The sequence below is a fragment of the Eretmochelys imbricata genome, chromosome 1, assembly GCF_965152235.1.
Source record: "Eretmochelys imbricata isolate rEreImb1 chromosome 1, rEreImb1.hap1, whole genome shotgun sequence".
Classification (NCBI taxonomy): Eukaryota; Metazoa; Chordata; order Testudines; family Cheloniidae; genus Eretmochelys; species Eretmochelys imbricata.
Window position 1 is genome coordinate 82163503 of NC_135572.1, and position 21328 is coordinate 82184830.

The following is a 21328-nucleotide window of genomic DNA, read 5'->3' on the forward strand; positions in this document are numbered from 1 at the left end:
CAAGTGCTGTAGCCTCCTTTAGAAATCGCACATTGGTACCTTCTTTGCATTTTGTCAAATCTGTGGTGAAAGTGTTCTTAAATTGATTCACATGTACTGTGGGTCATCATCCGAGACAGCCATAACACAAAATACATGGTAGAATGCGGGCAAAACCACAGAGCAGGAGACATACAATTCTCTCCCAAGCAGTTCAGTCACAAATTTAATTAATGCATTATTTTTTTAATGAGCAGCACCAGCATGGAAGCATGTCCTCTGGTATGGTGGCCAAAGCATGAAGGGGCACACAAATGTTTAGCATATCTGGCACATAGTTACCTTGCAACACGGGCTACAATAGTGCCATGCAAACACCTGTTCTCACTTTCAGATGACACTATAAATCAGAAGCAGGCATTATTACATTATCTCCCATAAATGTAAACTAATTTGTTTGTCTAAGCGATTGGCTGAACAAGAAGTAGGACTGAGTGGACTTGTAGGCGCTAAAGTTTTACATTGCTTTGTTTTTGAGTACAGTTTGTAAAAAAAAAATCCACATTTCTTATATTGCACTTTCACTATAAAGAGATCGCACAACAGTACTTGTATGAGGTGATTTGAAAAATACTATTTCTTTTATCCTTTTTACAGTGCAAATATTTGTAATAAAAATGATAATATAAAGTGAGCACTGTACACTTTGTACTCTGTTGTAATTGAAATCAATATATTTGAAAATGTAGAAAAACATCCAAAAATATTTATAATAAATTTCAATTGGTATTCTATTATTAACAGCATGATTAACCACAAATAATTTTTAATCGAGTTAATCGTTTATGTTAATTGCGATTAATTGACAGCCCTATAAAATAAGACACTGAATAAATAGTAAATAAAAGTTTAGTTACTACATAAATGCTGTATTTTCCCCATGATCCCTATGCAAACCTCCTACAGAAATTAACTATTGTGAATTTACGGGCATAAAAAGTCTTGAATTTGTATCCCTGCCATTGAGCATAATTAAACATGAAATATGTCCCTCTCCTCCAACTCGGTTTAACTTATCTATAAACAATGTAAAATTAACTTTAAACCTATGTTTCTAGATTTTAAGCCCACTTCAGAGAAGGGCCATCCACATCTGCCACTGACCTTCCGAACTATAGTGCAATGTCCATTCACAGCAATATGCAGATGATCAATCATCAACATAGGCCACAAAACTTACCAAACTGGGGAATAACCCCCCCCTCAAATGGATGAATAGAGAATCACCCTCACATATGAATTTTCTAAAGAGGGGCACAGATTTCACCAAGCCAGAAACAAAGTTATTTTCACACGAAAAAAACGGGAAAGTCTCTCTTTAAAACAAAGAAATCCCATTTCAAGATCCAGAATCACAGCAATGTTAACATTTTAAAGCAAACAATTAAATCCCATGAGGCTATTGCTTAATTTGTGAATGATAAAATATCAAATTCTATCAATAAGCCTCATTTTTGTTACTTTGGGGTGACCAATGGACTGCAGAAGATGGAAAGCGTCCATCTTAAAGAATCTTTTGCTATTTTTTGGTAAAATTAGTTTTGAGGCTCCAAGTTACAGCCATGTGGACTGAAGATGTTATAACAGCAGAAATTAAAAAGAGTATTCAAGTAGTCAGGGCCTGATGAAATTTATCATAGGGTACTTAAAGAACTAGCTGAGACAATCTTGGAACCATTAGCAATTATCTTTGAGAACTCATGGAGGACAGTTACGGTCTGTCCCAGAGAACTGGAGAAAGGCAAACATAGTACCTATTTTTAAAAAGGGGGAACAAAGAGGACCTGGAGAATTACAGACCAGTCAGTCTATCTTCCAACACCTGGAAAGACTGTTTATTAATTATTAAACAATCCATTTGTAAGCACCTAGAGCAGGGGTTCTCAAACTTCACTGCACTGTGACCTCCTTTGGACAATAAAAATTACTACACGACCCCAGGAGTGGGGACCGAAGCCCGAGCCAGCCCAAGCCACCCTGTGGAAGGGGAGCCAAAGCTAAAGCCCAAGGGCTTCAGCCCCAGCCAGGGGACCTGTAACCTGAGTCCCGATGCCGAGGGCTGAAGCCCTCGGGCTTTGCTCCCGGGCCACAGAAAGTCTAAGCCAGCTCTGGGGACCCTATTAAAATGGGGTCGCAACCCACAGTTTGAGAACCGCTGACCTAGAGCATAATGCCCCTGCTCTCCTGCTGGTAATAGCTCATCTTAAGTGATCACTCTCCTTACAGTGTGTATGATAAACACCCATTTTTTCATGTTCTGTGTGTATATAAATCTCCTTACTGTATTTTCCACTGAATGCATCCGATGAAGTGAGCTGTAGCTCACGAAAGCTTATGCTCAAATAAATTGGTTGGTCTCTAAGGTGCCACAAGTACTCCTTTTCTTTTTGCGAATACAGACTAACACAGCTGCTATTCTGAAACCTGCTATAAGGAATAGTGAACAGGGATTTGTCAAGAACAAATCATGCCAAACCAATCATAACTTCTTTCTTTGACAGGGTTACTGGCCTAGTTGACTAAAAGAAGCAATAGATGTGATATATCTTGATTTCAGTAAGGCTTTTGACATAGTCTCACATAACACTCTCATAAGCAAACTAGGGAAATGCGGTCTAGATGAAATTACTATAAGGTGCATGCAGAACTGGGTGAACTATCGTAGTCAGAGAGTAGTTATCAATTGTTCACTGTGTAGTAACCATGACCAGAGCACTAGCACCTGCTGCAGGTTTGAGTTATTGACATGCTATTAGGGCCTGCAGCTGTGATGCAGCAGCATGGAATGCTGACCTGGGAAGGGAACAGTTCATTGGAGAGTAGCTCAAGCTGGGGAAGGGGCCTCGATGACTTCAGAAGGGGAGGCAGTTGGAAAATGCTGTTAGAAAAGGAGAAGACGACGACGACGAATCTAAATGCTGAGTTAGTGAATGAACTAGGGTTGGGATACAAAGTGAGGTTAAAAAAGCTGGACATGTTTAATTTTGAGACTGAGGGGGACCCTGAAGGTAGGACAAGAAGTAATGGGCCTAATCTGCAGCAAGGGAGATTTAGGGTAGATATGATGAAAACCTTTCTAACTATAAGGGTAGTTAAGTTCTGGAATAAGCTTCCAAGGGAAGCTGTGGAATCCCCATCATGGAGGTTTTTAAGAACAGGATGAACAAACACTTGTCAGAGATGGTCTAGGTTTATTTAGTTGGTCCTGCCTCAGCACTGGGGGCTGGATTTACTGACTTCTTGAGGTCCCTTCCAACACTACATTTCTATGAATCTATGAAAAAGTGGCTACGAAAACATTGCTATAAATTGGTCTTTTAGATCATAAGTAATATTCTGAGACAACAGTAGAGAAAGGTAAGGGTAGAGAAAGTGCCTACAGGCAATTCTTGTTACCATTGCTGAAAAACCCTAATACTTCTGAGGCAGCCTTTAATGTGTCAAGTGTTCTAAGGTGAATCAGGAATTCACAAGTATACACAAACACAAAAGTGCCTTTCAGACCACAGCCATCTCTTATACAGCATTTTAAAAATCATCTGTACAGGCTACTGAAGAACATACCTTGGGAATAGCTGCAGCTACTGGTCCTATGTAGGCTATTATAAGGGGAAGCAGCATTGAAAACAGACTGGAAGAGCTGAGCAATTCTGGAATGTCTTCAGCTAAACAAAGATAATTACAATACTTAGATATCATTCTTTATAATGAATGTATAATAGCTCCGACAAAATTAAATTCTTCTGTTTTGCCAACTGTATAGTAATGGTTTATAGAGTAAAAACTTATGTTTACACCAATGCATTTTCAGTATAAATTATTTTCATCATAAAGCACACCCTGTTTCAGAGTCAACTTAAGAGCCTGCAAAATTCATTTTAAGGTAAAATCCCCATTTAAAACATTCACTTTATAAAAAGCTTCATTTGTTAGAGCAAAAATAAAGTATTCTGTCAAATATTACTACTAAAGGTATAAAAACTGTTAAATTCAAAAATAAAATCTACAAATTTCTAAAACATGGTCTAATATTTTAGAGTCAATTAATCCTTATTCTGAAGAAGCAGCCCAAACAACACTAATTATTTAAGACCAAATGATAACCTCCTAAAAATGGGGATTTATTGTGAAAATGCTCAAATACATTATCTTCAACAGTTTTGCTGATAAAACACGGTAATTAAAAGCATGCTGTAATGTATACAGTAGACAGTGGCATCAGAACGAGGGGAGGGTGGGAGGGGATCAGGGCCCTCCCACTTTTTGAAAGTGTGGGTCATGGTTCATCCATTTTTCACTGGGGCAGACCTTGCCCCCTTCCCCTTCTCTTCCCTGTGAGGCCCCACCCTCCAACCAGGCCAGCGTGGAGCCCAGCCGGGAAGCCCGTGCAGCTGTGGGGAACCGCAGCAGAACCTCAACCTGCCCTAGGCAGGGGACCCAGGGAACAGGGACATGGGCTGCGCAGCCTCAGTTGAGGGTCTGCCGCAGTTCCCTACAGCGGCCCGCCTGGCTCTTATCATGGCCGGGCTGTGGCTCTGCAGTTCCCCCAGACGGAGTTGGGTCGGGGAGAGCAGTGCTGGCAGCTGCAGGGAACGGATCCCTCCACTTGTCCTGGGCAGGAGCTCCAGGGGGCGAGCAGAGGGCTGCTTTCGGCCCCCCACTCCTTGGGAGCGAGGTAGGTGGCCTCCCCAACCCTGTTCTGGCTTGGCTGTGGAAAGGGTCTCGGGGGGAGGCCCCCCACTTTTGGGAAGGCTCCAGCACCGTTGACAGTAGATGAATATTCCTGGGGGGCAGAAGGGAGAAGAATTTTATGTTAATACTATCTATACTGTAGAGACACTGATCTCTCTACCATTAATTCGTGTTGACAAAGAATAAAACTAAGTTTCAATTGAAAAAAAAGTCTTACCATCTACAGCAAGAGCCCTGTGTAACAGGTCTTTGGCAGCTCGTACCACAGCACTCACAACAGAAATAGCTCTGCTACAGTTTTTATCTTCTTCATTAGCTTTACTTAAAAGCTGTGACTGTAGATCTCCATCATACTCACTCCTGGATAGCGGATTAAGTTAAAGTGAGTTCATAATATCAAATTTTATCTTTAAAGGATATGATTACATACACTTGACATTTAAAGCAAATCTTGACAGAGGCTTATTTTAAATTGCACAAAGATAATCAATTCATTTACAAAGAAACAGCACAAAAATGAACAAAATAAATAATACTGCATGTAGTGAGAGACCATGGAAGAAATACTGAAAGTGACAGCTACATAAAAACCTTTCCGAATCAATTTATTTTGACTTGAAGAGAAAATGTATATCAAAGTTGAAATATATTCCTCTATTTAGATGCTTTCTTCAAATCTTCTACCACAGAAACATCCTAACTGCTATATTGGACTAGGTCAATTGTCCATCTAATCCAACAAAAGATTCTATCAGATTCACTACAGGAATGTATAAAACTTCTATAATGGAAATGTTAGTGATAGCACTTCCTTAGGAAATGTCTTTCCCTCTTAACTGACGGAATAATTTTATGATGAACAGCCCTGGATGGGCAAATTTTCCTACAAGATAACATTTTTCTTTGAAAAAGATTATGCTAGGACATAGTGTCTCCCTATGAAGTAATTGAGCAGTACACAAAACCTTTCCAGTCATGCACATAAGGTGCTAGACAGCTCAGTAGACACTTTGAAAGCTGTCATATGATATTTTTAAACACACACTATTTTAAACCCAAACTGAAACTATATCCAGACTCTGAACAGGGGGAGGGTCTCAACTGTCATAAACGCAAAGAGAAGTCATCGGATAAGGAAAATGTCCCATTCTCTCCTGGACTCTCTATGCTACACCAAAACACTTGAGATTTTCCAAAGTATCAGTCTAGACCATTACGTGGGACTAGCATCCCACAATGCACCACATATGATGCTCCTTCTGAATATTGCATTGGAAGAGGCCTGGGCCTCTTCTTCAACACAACAGTGTTTGAAAAAGGCATGGAGTGATGTCCAAGTGACTTCTTCACACCGGCAAAGATGTTTATGCCAATAATTCTGACAAGCAGTTCTTGCGTGATTCTGGGACTTCCTTCCTGCTACTGATGTAACCCTCACTGGGGAGTTATTTTATCCAATAAGACAGGGTAGATTTGGCCGTTGCTTTTTCCCTTCTTAAATTCTTTTTTCCATGAAGTAAAGCCTCCTTGACCCCCTGAACTTCTGAGTTCTCTAGGGACATTCTTAATGTTCTGATCAATCACAAACTAACAGCACAATCTTCGTTCCTTACTGTTCCTTGGATTAGGACACAAAGGAGGAATATTTATATTTGGGGTTAAAATAAAGAGAGACCCTTCAGCCAAATTTCTGGCACTGTCCTAAGCACTTCCTCCTCCTGATGAAACACAATGAAAGAGGCTGAACTTTTGGCAACCAAGGACAGGAGTTTAAGTGAGAGTGACCACAGAAAATTCTTTGTAATGGCTCAAATGGTAGTTTGGCAAGCGTGTTCAGGACCAAGTCTAGTTCCATAGTGTAAGTGGTGACCTGAAAAGCAGCCTCAGGTTCTTCAGAGTCTTATGGAAACATATGACCAGAACATGCCCTTAATGGCATTTTATCTAAAGGATCCTTTAAGGTTACAATTACCGCCAAGTGGATTTTCAGTGAACTGGAACTTATTTCTAAATCCAGACCACCCCCAAAAATATCCAGAACACTGGGGACTATAGTATTGGAGTAAATCCTTCAATTGTCACACCAAGTAGAGAATACTTGCCAAACCAACACATGATGTACTGTGGTACATTGTTCCAGAGAGATCATCAAAACTGAAATCACCATATCTTTTTCTGTAGTCATTGACAATGGAACCATGTATTAGGAGATGTGCTGTCAATGCATCCCAGAACTGAGGCTCTGCTGCCAGATTTACCATGTCTGCATACTGAGATGTTACAGCCTTCTATGCTATTTTTCAGTTTTCTACAAACCATACCAACTGATCAATCTTTCTATTCTTTTTCTGCTCACATCAAAAGCAAGTTCAACACCTCCTTAGCTGTGTCCTTGCTTCTTGGACTTCTTGAGAATTTATGTACCAAACAAAGATCATGTTGCCTGTCTGTACTTAACTGGTACTTAACCATTTAACCTGAGCTACCACATTTCAAAGATAGGCTTCCCTCCCTGACAGGCTCCCACCCATAGACTCAACCATCAGGGGTGACTCTTCTGCAGATTCCTGCTTTCTAGCCACCACCTTCAAGTCATTTTGACTGCAGAAGGCAGTTGGAAGTGCATCCCAAAGATTTTATGGACCTCAGTTTTGGACCAGAAACAATGGTCCTTGAATACATACTTAGAATTTTACTACAGTGCATCCAAGATGGCTTTGGGAGACGTCTATACCTGAGGGGGAGCAGTTCCATGCTCCCTCTTTTTCTTAGGTTAGTCTCACTTCAATTTGTAGCCTTTGAAGTTAGAGCTTAAATCTGAAGTCAGAGTCTGAGTTGGACACCCTGAGACTGCTAGCAAAGTGCAGCTGCTGGGCTGTCTCCATTGTAGGCAGACTGAAACCTTTCTTGTGAGGGGTGGGTTGACCAAGAGAAAAATGCTGCTAGGACAGAGGAGTGTAGGCAGTCTACCCCTGAGAGGCAAGGGCTACTACTATAACTAGAAAGGTAGTCTGATTCTTGAATGGGGAATTCACCTATCCCTAGTCCCTGGACCCAGGGAGAGATATGCCAGAACTCCCCACACTCCCACTGTTTTCACTGACTAGCTCAGTAGAGCACTACCTGTGGCTTTTGTGAGAGGGATGCTCCCCTGTCCTGTGCTCTCCTTGGACTTCCTAGCTGTTAAGGGGTCTCTGGTAGACAACATCTTGTCCTCTATTTTGCCTATTCTTTCCTAGGCCTGATCATCCAAGAGTCAGAAATCTTCAAGAAACAGACCGCAAGCTGAGAAATTGAAAACATTTGTTTTGCCTAAGTCCCTGAGTATAGCCTAGGACAGCCACACAGTCCCATCATGTTTTTTGAGGTCCCTGACCTTTATTTTCTCTTCAATCCTTTGTAATAGTTAGTGAAGTACTGAACTCATCACTTGCTGTAGACAGGAACAACTGAGCTTATAAGCCAGAAAGACTTCTATATGCACTGTCTCCATCTGCTTGAAAGGAGGAACCAAACTAGAGTCTGATCTGGCACAGAACACTGAAGAGAAAACATGTTTTCATTGAGTTTTCCACAGTGTCTGGGTCCTTTTTCTTAAGTGGTACAATTAATTTAAAACTCAGTGTCTAGGAATAGGTTTAATTATTCCATTTGTTTACAGAAGCTGTTTTGTTTTGTCCCTATATCATATAATATTCAGTTAGGTATTAAATAATTTTGTTTCAACCAATTTATATAGTACGGAAATAAGGCTCAATTTTTAAATTACCAATATGAGTCAACATGGCTTATATAAAGGGCAATCAAGCCAATCTAGCAGAATTGCCAATTAGAATTTTTTGAGGAGGTCAACAAATACGTGGACAAGGATGATACAGTGGATATAATGTACTTGGACTTTGAGAAAGCCTTTAACAAGGTCCCTCACCAAAGGCTCTTAAGCAAAGTAAGCGGTCATGGGATAAGAGGGAAGGTCCCCTCATGTTTCAGTAACTGGTTAAAAGACAAGAAACAAAGGGTAGGAATAAATGGTCAGTTTTCAGAATGGAGAGAGGTAAATAGTGGTGTCCTACATTGATCTGTACTGGGACCAGTGCTGTTCAACATATTCATAACTATAACAGGAGTCACAAAAGAACTAGGTAAGCTCATGGAGAAGAGGTTTAATAATGGCTATTAGCCAAGATGGTCAGGGATGCAACCCCATGCTCTGGATGTCCCTAGCCTCTGACTGCTAGAAGCTGGAAGTGGACAACAGGATCACTTGAAAATTACCTGTTCTGTTTATTCCCTCTGAAGCACCTGGAATGGCCACTGTCAGAAGACAGGATACTGGGCTAGATGGACCACTGGGCTGAGCCAGTATGGACATTCTTATGTAACATCATTTACTAACATTTAAAAATTAGATGCATTTACTATCCTCCAATCTCTCAGTGTAGTAGCTGATCTTTAATAGAACTATATCATTTTGTTGGCAGCTTAGTTTCTTCATGCTCAGATCCTTCAAAATCTTGGATAAATATCTGTTCCTGGAGACTTGTTGCTATTTTATTTATCAGTTTGTTCCAGAACCACCTCTACCACAATTTCGATCACTGACAGTATGTCATTTTTATTAACTGGTAAGAAAACATGTCTCCCCACTGTATTTTCCACTGAATGCATCTGATGAAGTGAGCTGTAGCTCACAAAAGCTTATGCTCAAATAAATTTGTTAGTCTCTAAGGTGCCACAAATCCTCCTTTTCTTTTTTATGTCTAGACTAGGTATCTCCCCAGCATATTCTGTAGTGAACAATAACAGAAAGAAATTATTTAGCTTTGATACACTGTTCTTATCCTCAGCTTCTCCCTTTACTCCCTGAAAGTGCAGACCCATCAACTCTCTCACAGGAGTCCTAATTCTGATGCAGAGAACTTAAACTATTTCTTTATCACAGAGGGAATGACAACAATTCCTATATTGACATGTTGTCAAAATCAGGCCCTAGGTGTCTGAAGTCGGCCACCCAGAAAATGAGAAACAGAGTTAGCAGCCACCTGCAAAAAAATTAATTTTAGTGACTCTCCCAGTGTCACACAGAACTCTGTGGCAGAGCCTTCTCTTGGGTGGCATTCAATGGACGTAACCACTTTCTCTTCCTGTAGTTCCCTGCCTCATTCTCTACACACCTTTCAATTTCTAAATCAAATAAGGCAGGAGTTCTATAAACAGACTCATTTCTATATACAATCTGATTCTTTGAGGGGTGGGGGAAGTACAAAATAGAGGAATAGTTCTCAGGAGGTGATCCCATTCCAGGAATGATCCCCCTCAAAATGTGTAACCTGCATGAAAGATAGAGGGAAGAACAAATGTCACTTACTGATGCTCCAAAATCTGGCTTTAAAAGTCAGGATAACAATGGACAAAGCAGGAGAGTTAAATTACCACAAAGTTTGCCAGATTGGAGCTCAGAATCTGAAGTGAGATCAGAAGAAGTGTAGCCTTGCACCAGAGCCTCATGGACAAGTCTAAACTGCCTCCAAGATTTGATGGCAGAGAGGCACAACCCAAATGTCCTGGATGAGAAGGACAGATCATGATCCAGAAAGCCAACTGTTTTCAATAAAATAAAGCTAAGGACAACATAATTGAGTTGGAAGAGCAAGATACTGTTCTAACCAAAGCTGCTATCTCTACAAAATTAACTTAGATTTGTTAGTTCCTGTGAATTCTCATAAATGGATTTATGTTAAGTTTTTATGAAAAAATTTTTTTAATCAAGCTTGAGAGCTCACAGACCTGTAATAAAGAATCTGTGGAATTTGTCCTCGTGTTTGGTTTGTACCATTACTGCTCAGACTACACGTACTGAACGTAAATGTCACACCATCTGGACACTGGATTGTGGTCATTCCTCCATCTCCATTGGCAGTGCGGCTTCCATAGTTCCTCAGACGGACTGCATATTTCACATTTTCCTTCAAAACAAAAGCCAGAAACAGCAAACATTAGACTGGTACACAAAATTTGTTTCATAATAGTTTGTAGTATTCATGTTGAAAGCACATTTCTACTTAATATAATTTGATTCAATTATATTTAAAACAGTACACGGCTGAAAAGTATTTTACACACACTAACTTTCAACTGAATTTTATTTTTAGAGTATTCCCTTAAGTGGAAAAAAGTGTGGCATCTAGTAAAAGTCAGAAGCGTCTGCCCTCAAAGTTTTTGTTCACAGTGATGTAAACTGTATTATTTCTGTTTTTTTAAAAAATAACTAAAAGATAACGTACCCCATTGACTAGAAACTCCGCAAAATTAGCTGCCTATATATATATATATATATATATATATATATATATGTGTGTGTGTGCGCAAAAATGTTGTGCGTCTAAAAATATTTTTTATATTTTAATTAGTATACAAGTTATATTCTATTGAACACTGACACTCAAAAATAAAATTTCATTCATTTTAGATTTGAACTTGACACTTATTGGGCAGCTAATGAAATGACAGTTTTTTCTAGATATGTTGTGTTTTTTATTTCTCAACAAAATAAAATAAATTTAAATGAAGCATGTACTTGTCACATCTATAAAAGAAACAGAACCACAGCTATTTTTCAACACAAATTTAAATCTAATATTTAACTTTTTTAAATAAAAAATCCATAGCATTTACTGACAATAAATGGGGAATTACACAGCTTTTCCTTTTATTTACCTTCAGAGGCACAACTTTGTCAAGTCTAATTTCAGATATGTCATTGGGGGAATCATCTGTGGTGTATGTTCCTTTAACTAATTCTAAGGATGTCCATCTATGGGAATGAGTTGAATCTCCAGCATGATCACTCTAGTTTGAGGAAATATAAAATCAATTTTTAATTTGTATAAAATGTAACCATTTATTCAGCTTATGCACTTATTCTAATAATAATACTTTCAAAGTTACATTTTCCTGCACAGAGATTGCACTATGTCAGAACTCTGTGTACCACAAATACCACTGTTTTTAAAGAGTTAAAAACCCTTCAGCAAACAAATAGCTCATTTACACCAAAAACTTACGTAAACCTAGCTATGTCACTTAGGGCTATGAAAAATGTCACACCCTGTGCGATTTAGTTAGGTCAACCTAATCTCCACTGTAGATGCAGCTAGGTCAGTAGAACAATTCCTCCATTCACCTAGCTACCACCTTTAAAGGGGGTGGATTTACTACAGTGACAGAAAAACCCCTTCTGTCACTGTAGCATGTGTATACACCACTGTGCTGCTGCAGCTCCATAGTCGTACTGCTGCAGTTTGTAATGTAGATGTAACCTAAGGCTCTCCTCGTAAAAAGAAAATGAGAACTTGTGGCACCTTAGAGACTAACAAATTTATTAGAGCATAAGCTTTCGTGAGCTACAGCTCACTTCATCGGATGCATAGAGTGGAAAAAAATGTGGGGAGATTTTATATACACTGAGAACATAAAACAATGGGTGTTACCATAGAGACTGTAACAAGAGTGACCAGGAAAGGTGAGCTATTACCAGCAAGAGAGCGGGGGGGACGGACGGACGGACGACAACCTTTTGTAGTGATAATCAAGGTGAGCCATTTCCAGCACTTTACAAGAACGGTAGGAGGGGAAATAAACAAGGGGCAATAGTTTTACTTTGTGTAATGACACATCCACTCCCAGTCTTTATTCAAGCTTAAGTTAATTGTATCCAGTTTGCAAATTAATTCCAATTCAGCAGTCTCTCCTTGGAGTCTGTTTTTGAAGTTTTTTTGTTGAAGAATTGCCACTTTTAGGTCTGTAATCGAGTGACCAAAGAGACTGAAGTGTTCTCTGACTGGTTTTTGAACATTATAATTCTTCTGGACGTCTGATTTGTGTCCATTTATTCTTTTACGTAGAGACTGTCCAGTCTGACCAATGTACAGGGCAGAGGGGCATTGCTGGCACATTACGGCATATATCACATTGGTAAATGCACAGGTGAACATGCCTCTGATGGCGTGGTTGATGTGATTAGGCCCTATGATGGTGCCACACTATCAGAGGCTCGTTCATCTGCGCATCTACCAATGTGATCTCTCCATCTATCAAACCTCACACCAGACTCTTGTATATTTTTGCCTTTTCTTGGTCAATTTTCTGTCTATGCTATTTTACCTCCTCCTTTGTTTTTTATCATCTGTATAGATTGCTTTCAAAAAGATTTCCTCCTCTATCCCCATTCCCCATTTTTTGTTTCCCTTCTTCTGGGGGTTCCCTCTGGTTTCTCCTGTCCTACAGGACCCCAAACTCTCCTAGGTGTTTTCCTCCCTTCTCTCACTCACCAGAAAGCTACATGCCATATGGAGTAGGAACTGATTTCTAAGGACAAGTTCAGAGGCCACAATATATAGAATCATAGAATGTCAGGGTTGGAAAGGACCTCAGGTGGTCATCTAGTCCAACCCCCTGCTCAGAGCAGGACCAATCCCCCATTTTTTGCCCCAGATCCCTAAATGACCCCCTCAAGGATTGAACTCACAACCCTGGGTTTAGCAGGCCAATGCTCAAACCACTGAGCTATCCCTCCCCCAAATTCATACATGAATATATGAATACATGTGCTTTTGCACCTGAGATGAGTGCCACGAGAGCAAAGAACAAAAACTTGGGGTAATTTACTGATTAATTTTTTGTAGTACAGTAACAAGCCCTGTCCTGAACATCTAAGAATCTAAACCAAAGGGTGAAAGGAAATATTACCCCTCATTATATAGATGGTGTTAGTCACAGAGAGATTAAGAGTCTGATCCAAAGCCTACTGAAATATATAGTAGGACTTCCGTTTATTTCAGTGGGCTTTGGATAAAGCTGTAAGTGACTTCCCAAGGTCACAAAGGAAGTCTATGTCAGAGATGGGAATTAACTCAAAACTTCTGAGTCCCAGTGCATCATTGCAATCAAAAAACCATCCTCTCTCTCTCAGGGAATACCTGACTCACAATTATGCACACGTGAGCTTCTTCCAAGTATGGCTATATTAGGGTTAATTGAGAAAGCAGGGAAAGATGGAGAGCACGTTTCAGAAACCAACTGCTGCTTTACTCATAGTTAAAGCTGCACATTTGCTAGGAGGAAGGGAAACAACTTTACTCTCACTACGATTCTGTTTCAGATTTCCCTCCGCCACACTTCCCATCCCTGAATAGGCTGGCATTCCCAACCCTCGAGGTGGGAAACAACTTATCTATATACTGATAAAACTCAGGTGAAAGGATATGACCTCCCTTTACCACAGCTTCTCTCTTTAGTGCTATAATTGTATTTATTAAATACAAAGACTTTAAAGATTTTATTTTGAATAATGCTACTAATACTAATATAAGTTCGTAACATACTGTATTGGTGCACTGATATCTTGGAGAGTAAAAATATACATGTCCTACTTTATTTTTGTTTATTTGTTTGTTTTTTTTAAAGTGCAATACTTACATCATCAACTAACACCTCCAGCTCATATTCATGAATTCCTCCTCCTCCATAAACAGAAAACCCTACAACAACTACACCAGGTTTGTCCACAGAGAAACAGATTGCATCAGGGGACCCATTACCGGTATTCCAACTTCTTCCCTGACTTGTTTTAGTGAACCGGTTTGTGCTGGATTTGACAGAATGAAGGGAGTTAAGTCCATCAACCTGTAAAGAAATAAATGTAAGCAACAACTAGAATATACTTTGTTTTAAATGGAAGAAAGCAAAATTATCCCAATTATATACATATTTTTAACTTAGTAAATTTAGAAAGCAGGTATTAGAACACCAGAGACATCGCAAAAGAGGACTTTATTGCAACTTTAGTTAAAAATAAAAATATTTATAGTAACTGCATCTCTTTCTCAATTTGTCTAAAATATCTGACTACATATTTTTAACAAAACTAGGTAGGAAATATTTTAAAATGGCAAATTTAGCTTGAAATTTCTTTTTAAGGAAAGATATACAACATGGTAATGTCATGTATCACTTCTGTCGCTCTTGGCAGATCAAATGAATCACTTTACTCACACTTAAGGCATCAAAGTTCAGCTAATTTTTGCAGCTTTTGTTTTAAGAATGGATATGGCAAAATTCTGGAAGTACTGTTGTACTACTAAATGGAAAATTACTTACCTATAACTGGAGTTTCTTTGAGTGTGTGGTCCCTATCTGTACTCCACACATGGTATGGATGCTCTCTATGTGCATGAGAAAGGAGAATTTGCAAGTAGTGTCCGTTGGTCTGCATCTGTGCCCTGATGTTCCTCATGCTCAGTACCGAGGTTACAAGGGAAGGTGCGGATCGACCACCTCCCCAGTTTCTTCTCTACCGTGAACTCAGATATAATCCCAAGCAGAGGGGAACGAGGATGAGTAGTGGAATATAGATATGGACTACACATCTCAAAGACCCTCCTCAAAGACAGGTAAGTAACCTTCTTTCTTCTTGAGTGCTGGTCCCTATGTGTATTGCACATGTGGGTGACTGTAAGCAGTACTCAACTAGGAGGAGGTACAAGAATGCAGCAGTATAGATACTATTGCCCCGACGACTACATCTGCAGAAGAGGCTTGTACTAAAGTGTAATACTTCATGGAGTTCTGGATGGAACACAAAGGCAGCCTTACAAATGTCCAATACAAGTACTTCCTGAAGAGATGCTAATGAAGTTGCCTGTGCTCTAGAATGGAATCTCACGGTGTCTGGAGAAGGAAAATGTGCTAACTGATACCAAAGGATGATACAGCCAGAAATCCATCTAGAGTCTTTGAGCACATAATGCTTGCCCCCATCACTCGCTATAGTGACAAATAGTCTAGACAAATAATCTTCCTAATTAATTTCATTCTTTGCAGCTAAACTGTTAAAAGCTCCTCAGAGGCCAAGGGAATGAAGTCTCTTCTCACTAGAAGCATGAGGTTTTGAAGAATATTGGTAGGCAAATTCACATGAAACTCGGTGATTACCTTAGGGATGACTTTCAGGTGGAGGCAAAAGGAAACCTTTTCCTTATGAAACATGGTGTATTGAAGATCAGCTATGAGAGTTCCCAACTCACTCACCCTCCTGTGACACGATGGCAACAAGAAAGGTGATCTTCATAGAGAGGTGGGACATTGACCATGCAGCTAACAATCCAAAGGACAATCTAAGTACTGAGAATACAAGATTGAGGTCCCATTGGTATGTGGGCTTCATTACTGCTGGGAAGGTCCTAGTGAGGCCCTTTACGAGTCTGGTTGTAAGCTGGTGAATAAAAACACAATAGTCCTCCTCCAGAGGGTGAAAGGCACTGATTGCTGCTAAGTGGACCCACTGCAAGCCAGTAGAAAGACCTGATTGTCTTGAGAGTGAGGAGGCAGTCAATACCAAAGATACCTGCACAGTCTCTGGAGAGAAGAGATGTTGTTGTGCTCAGCTAGAGAAATGCCTTGATTAAGCTAGATAACACTTTCTGGTGGAGTCTTTTCTGCTGTGGTTGAGAACAGTCCGACTGGACTCCGAAAATGAACACTGTAGGTCTGATGCTTATCCCAATACCAAGCTGTGATGTGGAGATATGAGAACCCAGACAATTTGATCCCACCATTCTCCTGATTCAGCAGATCTGGAAAGGGCTAGATACTGATGGGAGGACTGGTGAACATCTGCAGGAGGTTCAGAAACCAGAATTGCCTGGGCCACCTGAGTGCTATCAGGATCAAGCAACTTCAGCTGAGCCTGAGGATTAGCTAGGCCAGCCTCCAGGCTGATTAATGAGCTCAACTGAGTTGTGATAGGACTGCCATTTGATTGGCTGAAGAGAGCTGGCAGGCCTGCTTTTAAGATCAGCAGCATCTGGTCACCAACTACTCAATGCTTTTGCCCTCAGCTTTGACCACTCTTGCCTCTGCCTGCTATTATCTTTCTCCAGCCCTGATCCTATCCTGCTCCAGCCCTGCATTCCCTTCCCAGCTCCTGGCTCTGACCTTGGTCCCTGATGCCCTCAACCCAGTTCTAACTATTCAGTAAGACTGCCGACACCTGCCCGACAGGTGCAATGAAAATGAATTGTGAATCACCCATTTGTGGTCTATGGAGATGTGTCTGCTGAAATTGTCTGCCAGAGAGTTTTGTGCATGAAGGAGGTACATCACTAAAAGGGTGGAGTAATTCCAGATACACCAGTTCCATAAATGGACCACTTCTATACAGAAGGATTTTGCTCCTCCCTGTTTGTTTATATAGAAGACAGTCATCATATTGTCTGAAATTATTCAGACATGGCAGGACCATGTAAGTGGGAGGAAAGCACTGCAGGCCCTTCGTACTGCCCGCAGTTCTCGGAGATTGATTGGATCCTGCCTTAGCCTTCTGATCAAAAAATTTAGGAGGATACAAGTCTTTAGGGCCCAAGCATGAAGACTCAGCTGATTTGGAGGGAGCCAGAGAGGGATCTCTTCTTTTGGGATCAGATCTAGAAGGGGATTTGGTCCTGCATTTGTGAGAGTGCCCCTCACTCTCATGAAAAGCTTGAGAGCTCATGCTTGGAGGGGCACTGCTTGCAGAGTGAGGACTGTGTACGGGATGTGGGGGTCCTCCTGGTTTAGATCTGATTGGGGTCTCATGGGTTTTTCCATGAGGTGGTTCCTCTGTTGAATCTCTCATCCTTCTCAAGTTTGGGGTGGGAAGGAGTGGCAGATGCTGCACGTGGCAGAAACATGAGCCTGTCTAAGGCAGTAAAGGCAGCATTGGTGGTCACTGCTGACCAAGAAGGAGAAGGGGAGACAGTTCTTAAGCTTTGGAACTCTGTGCACAGTCCTTCTTCCAAGGGGAGAAAACATGGAGAGTCCCCAAGGCAGGGAAAAAATGCTCTATACAACTTAAAAAGTCTACTAGGAAAGCACTAAAAACTATAAACACTAAGAACCATTTACAATATATGTACACAGATAAGAAGACTGAAGCAGCTTTGGTGAGAGAAGAGTCTTCCGACTCAGGCCATGCAGTGGAAAGAAGGAACTGGAGAGGAAGTTAATGCACAGCTTCGCTTATACCCTTGGGGTAGGCTATACTGCCATTCGAGACATGGCTGGGAGGAGAGTAGGTTGGTGACAGTTTAAACATGTCAAGCTGCCCACTGGATGAACTTTATGGGCTGGAGCACGGGCAAATGGGACTCCTGGGGTGAAGAGCTGTAACAATGTTGCACTCATAAAAGGCTACACTGGATAATGATAGAAATGCCATATGTAGTCATGAAGTATTCAAAAGGCACTTGTTAACCCATTGTAACAATGGTTATCTGTATTATAGTTCATCTAAATATTATATGAACCTTCCTTTATTAATAAGGTTCTACTATTAGTGGATATAATCTGTAAACTCATGGCCATGAATTGGAGTTATCCGCTGGCCAGGTTGCTCCACTCTGAGGTCCAAGGAGCCCTGGATGGGTGGGTCTGTCAAAATGGAGGCACTTCTGGGTTTCCTCAACACTCCTTATCAGATTGGGGTGAAATTGAACAGTTCCTTATGAATACTGTGCACGATAGGAAGCAAAAGAAGGTTAGAGGAATCCTTCTGCAAGGCTTGATATTGGTAATTAGAAACTTAGTTTGAGGAAAAAAATGCCCTTGTGGCAGAGGTGATGGTGATTAAAAGACCAATTGGTGGAGGGCGTCGAAGGGAAGGAGGATGCATGTCTTAACAGCCAGTAACAGCTATCTGGCTTGTGTTCAGGAGCGGGAAGAAACAGTAGTCAAACAGTCTTTTAAATGAGATGACATTTAATTTTAACTCTACCTGAACAGTATTATTTGTAAATTCTCAGAAAGTTAATTCTGTACCCAAAGAGTAATTGCTGTAATTTTGGGGAAGGTGCACTGTATTCTTCAGCCATAACAAAATGGCTAATCGTGAACAGCACTTCAATAATAGAGAGTGATTACACAATTTAAAAAGAAATATTTTAGTGATTTGAGAGAGACTTCCTATACATATGAGGAACAGCAGTAAAACCAGTAACAATTTTCACACAGGTAGAAACTTTAAGTGCGACCACAGTAAATATTACACTCATAATGTACAAATATTGTAACACACTTATATCAAAGATAATTTTACAGAATCATTATTACCTCAGATCCCAGTGCAGAAGCTGTAAGTTCACTCACAATACTAGCAAGAAGGCCACAGGTATTGGAAACCAGGTGTGAAGAGAAGAGCTCATTTTCTCGTCTAAGACTGTTTCTGACTGGTAACACAACAATAACCAGCATTTTTTCTAGCACTTCCCGAAAGCTTGTCATCCCTGAGATATTTTCCTCATTCTGTGGTATGATAAGAAAAATTAGAAATGACAAACAGTATCTCTATATACAAATCATCTTGTAATAAAAATTAAGATGTAAGTGCCTTTTTAAATTAGAACTTCAGATCACTTTAAAATCAAACCTTACGAAAAAATTTGTGACGCTAAATTCACTTTCCTACATTATGCATGAGCTCTGAATAAGATGATTAGCAGATTTATCCAGTAAAACTTCACATACATCAACGTATAAAATATCTTTTTATATCATTGCATTTTTTGCATTGATGCTGACATCTCAGAACTACAATGGTGATGCAAGTTTTAAATTTTGATTCCTTAAAATTGCTCCGATACTCTGCAATCCAAGGAAAACACCCACCTCCTATCCAAAAAACTACAACTTTTATTTGAAACGTGGGTCTACTTTAACAGAAAAAACCCTAAATTTTTCTGAGAATAAGGTTTACCAGTTCAACCATCAGTACCTCTACATAAAAGTAAACTTGTAATGAAATAATATAATTATCTTGCAATAATAATTGAGGTATCAGTACCTTTTTAAATTAGATCATAACTTTTAAAAATCAAGACTTAAGGAAAATGTTGACACTAATTCATGTTTAGTGTACAATCATAGCAATTCAACAATTCATTCAGCCAGATATAGATTTATGTTTTTTCTTCTCAAATACAATAAAAACTAAGTTTCATTAAGAATATTATGCTATAACCTGAAAGACAATTCCTAGATAGGCTTGTGTATAGCCACGACGGTCATAATAGACCCTTATATTCTGTTACCTCAACAATAGCTGTATCCCAGCAATGGAAGCTCTCCCTACTGGAGGAAACTGTCTCAGCTTTTTTCATATAACATGAATCATACAATGAAAGTCAATGCAGAGATTAAGCAGATATGTATCAGTCTGCATGTCTTCTCTGTCCCAGAAGCTTCCGCTTTTTGTAAAGGTATGTCTACATTGGATAGTAAACCCAGGCTCTGAGTCAGCTTTGCACCCAACCCCCCCCCCTCCTCCCCACCATCGTGGATCTGATTTAAATCACTAGTCAGGAAGACTCGATTTAATCATGGATTTCTACATAAAAGTGCATTCTTGTTTTGTTTTTTTTTAAATCAGATTTTTATCCACCCTGCCATCCACACACAAAACCTTCTGAGAGGTGCCAGAAGCCTCTCAAGATGCAGGCCTGCTGACTAGCCCAGGGGCATGAGTCTGAGTCAATATCCTACTGTGGCACAGGTCCAAGCCTGCTACCTTCGCAGTATGGATATAGGCAAAGCCCAGGTCACCAGACTTGTGTTTGGAAAGACCATCATTGCTATCCCACAATCCCCTAGGCCTGTGTGTTCTGAACCTTCAACCCCCAAACTTTCCCACCTGACTTCCAGGAACTGGAAGCAACCTCCTGGTTAAAACAACTGCCTGGCATTTAACCCTCAGCATACTGCTAGCTAGACAGAGGAACACAGAAAGATTCTGATGAATCTGTGGTGTGAGGAGAACAAGAGCCATGGTTTCAGCAAGAACTCAAGAAATGAGCATGTGTGCACAAGCATCTTGGAGAGGCTGGCAGCACCTGTGCTCCACCGCCCAGAGATCAATGCTGGGAGCAGGTTAAGTCCTTCAAGAATGCCTTCCACAAACCCAGCGACAGAAACCACACCTCAGAGAACTCCCAGTCTACCTGCCCCTTCTACAAGGAATTTGATCAAGTGCTGGGGACCACACCAAGAGGCCTGAGCAGGGATGGCATGCTTATAACCACAGAGGCAGAACCAGAGGAGTGCCTGCAGTTGCTGGATCAACCCCTCAAAGTAACCCTGTTGCTGATGCCAGTACCAGATCAGGCTATGCTGCCAGAGCAGCTGCAGCACATCCTGGGCCCATATTCAGAGGATCTGTTTGGGGACAGCCCTGGGGAGCAGCCCACAGCCAAAACAGCAGCACAAACAAGCCCGAGAGTTGGAGCCTGGGAGATTTCCGCTACCATTGGGGGGGGGTAGGGGTAGGGGGGAAGGAATTATTGCTAGTAAAAATGGGAGGGATTTCCAGGATATACCAAATTATATTATGTTAACAAGCAAAAGGTTGGTAGCATGCTTCCTTTGGGGGTGGACTCCACACCATTTCCAAAGCTGCCGCTCCCTCACCCTGAGGGATTCAAAGGGGATGGCAAAAAAAACCAGGGGGATGGCAAAAAAAGTTAAACAAGCATTTAGCGTTAACTTTTTACTAGCTACACTCTTATTGATA

At 40.5% G+C, this 21328-nt stretch overlaps 1 protein-coding gene across 13 annotated transcripts in view; it reads right to left on the minus strand.

Moving 5' to 3' along the window:
• Positions 1 to 21328, minus strand: part of MYCBP2 (MYC binding protein 2) — a 426434-nt gene that overhangs the window by 197905 nt on the left and 207201 nt on the right. For all 13 annotated transcript variants that reach the window (XM_077812568.1, XM_077812542.1, XM_077812622.1 and 10 more), the window contains 6 exons: positions 18877 to 19068; positions 14209 to 14415; positions 11449 to 11580; positions 10519 to 10697; positions 4949 to 5091; positions 3604 to 3704 (listed from right to left, as the gene is read on the minus strand). In XM_077812568.1, the coding sequence (XP_077668694.1) occupies positions 3604 to 3704; positions 4949 to 5091; positions 10519 to 10697; positions 11449 to 11580; positions 14209 to 14415; positions 18877 to 19068 (954 nt within the window). The remainder of the gene's footprint in view (positions 1 to 3603; positions 3705 to 4948; positions 5092 to 10518; positions 10698 to 11448; positions 11581 to 14208; positions 14416 to 18876; positions 19069 to 21328) is intronic.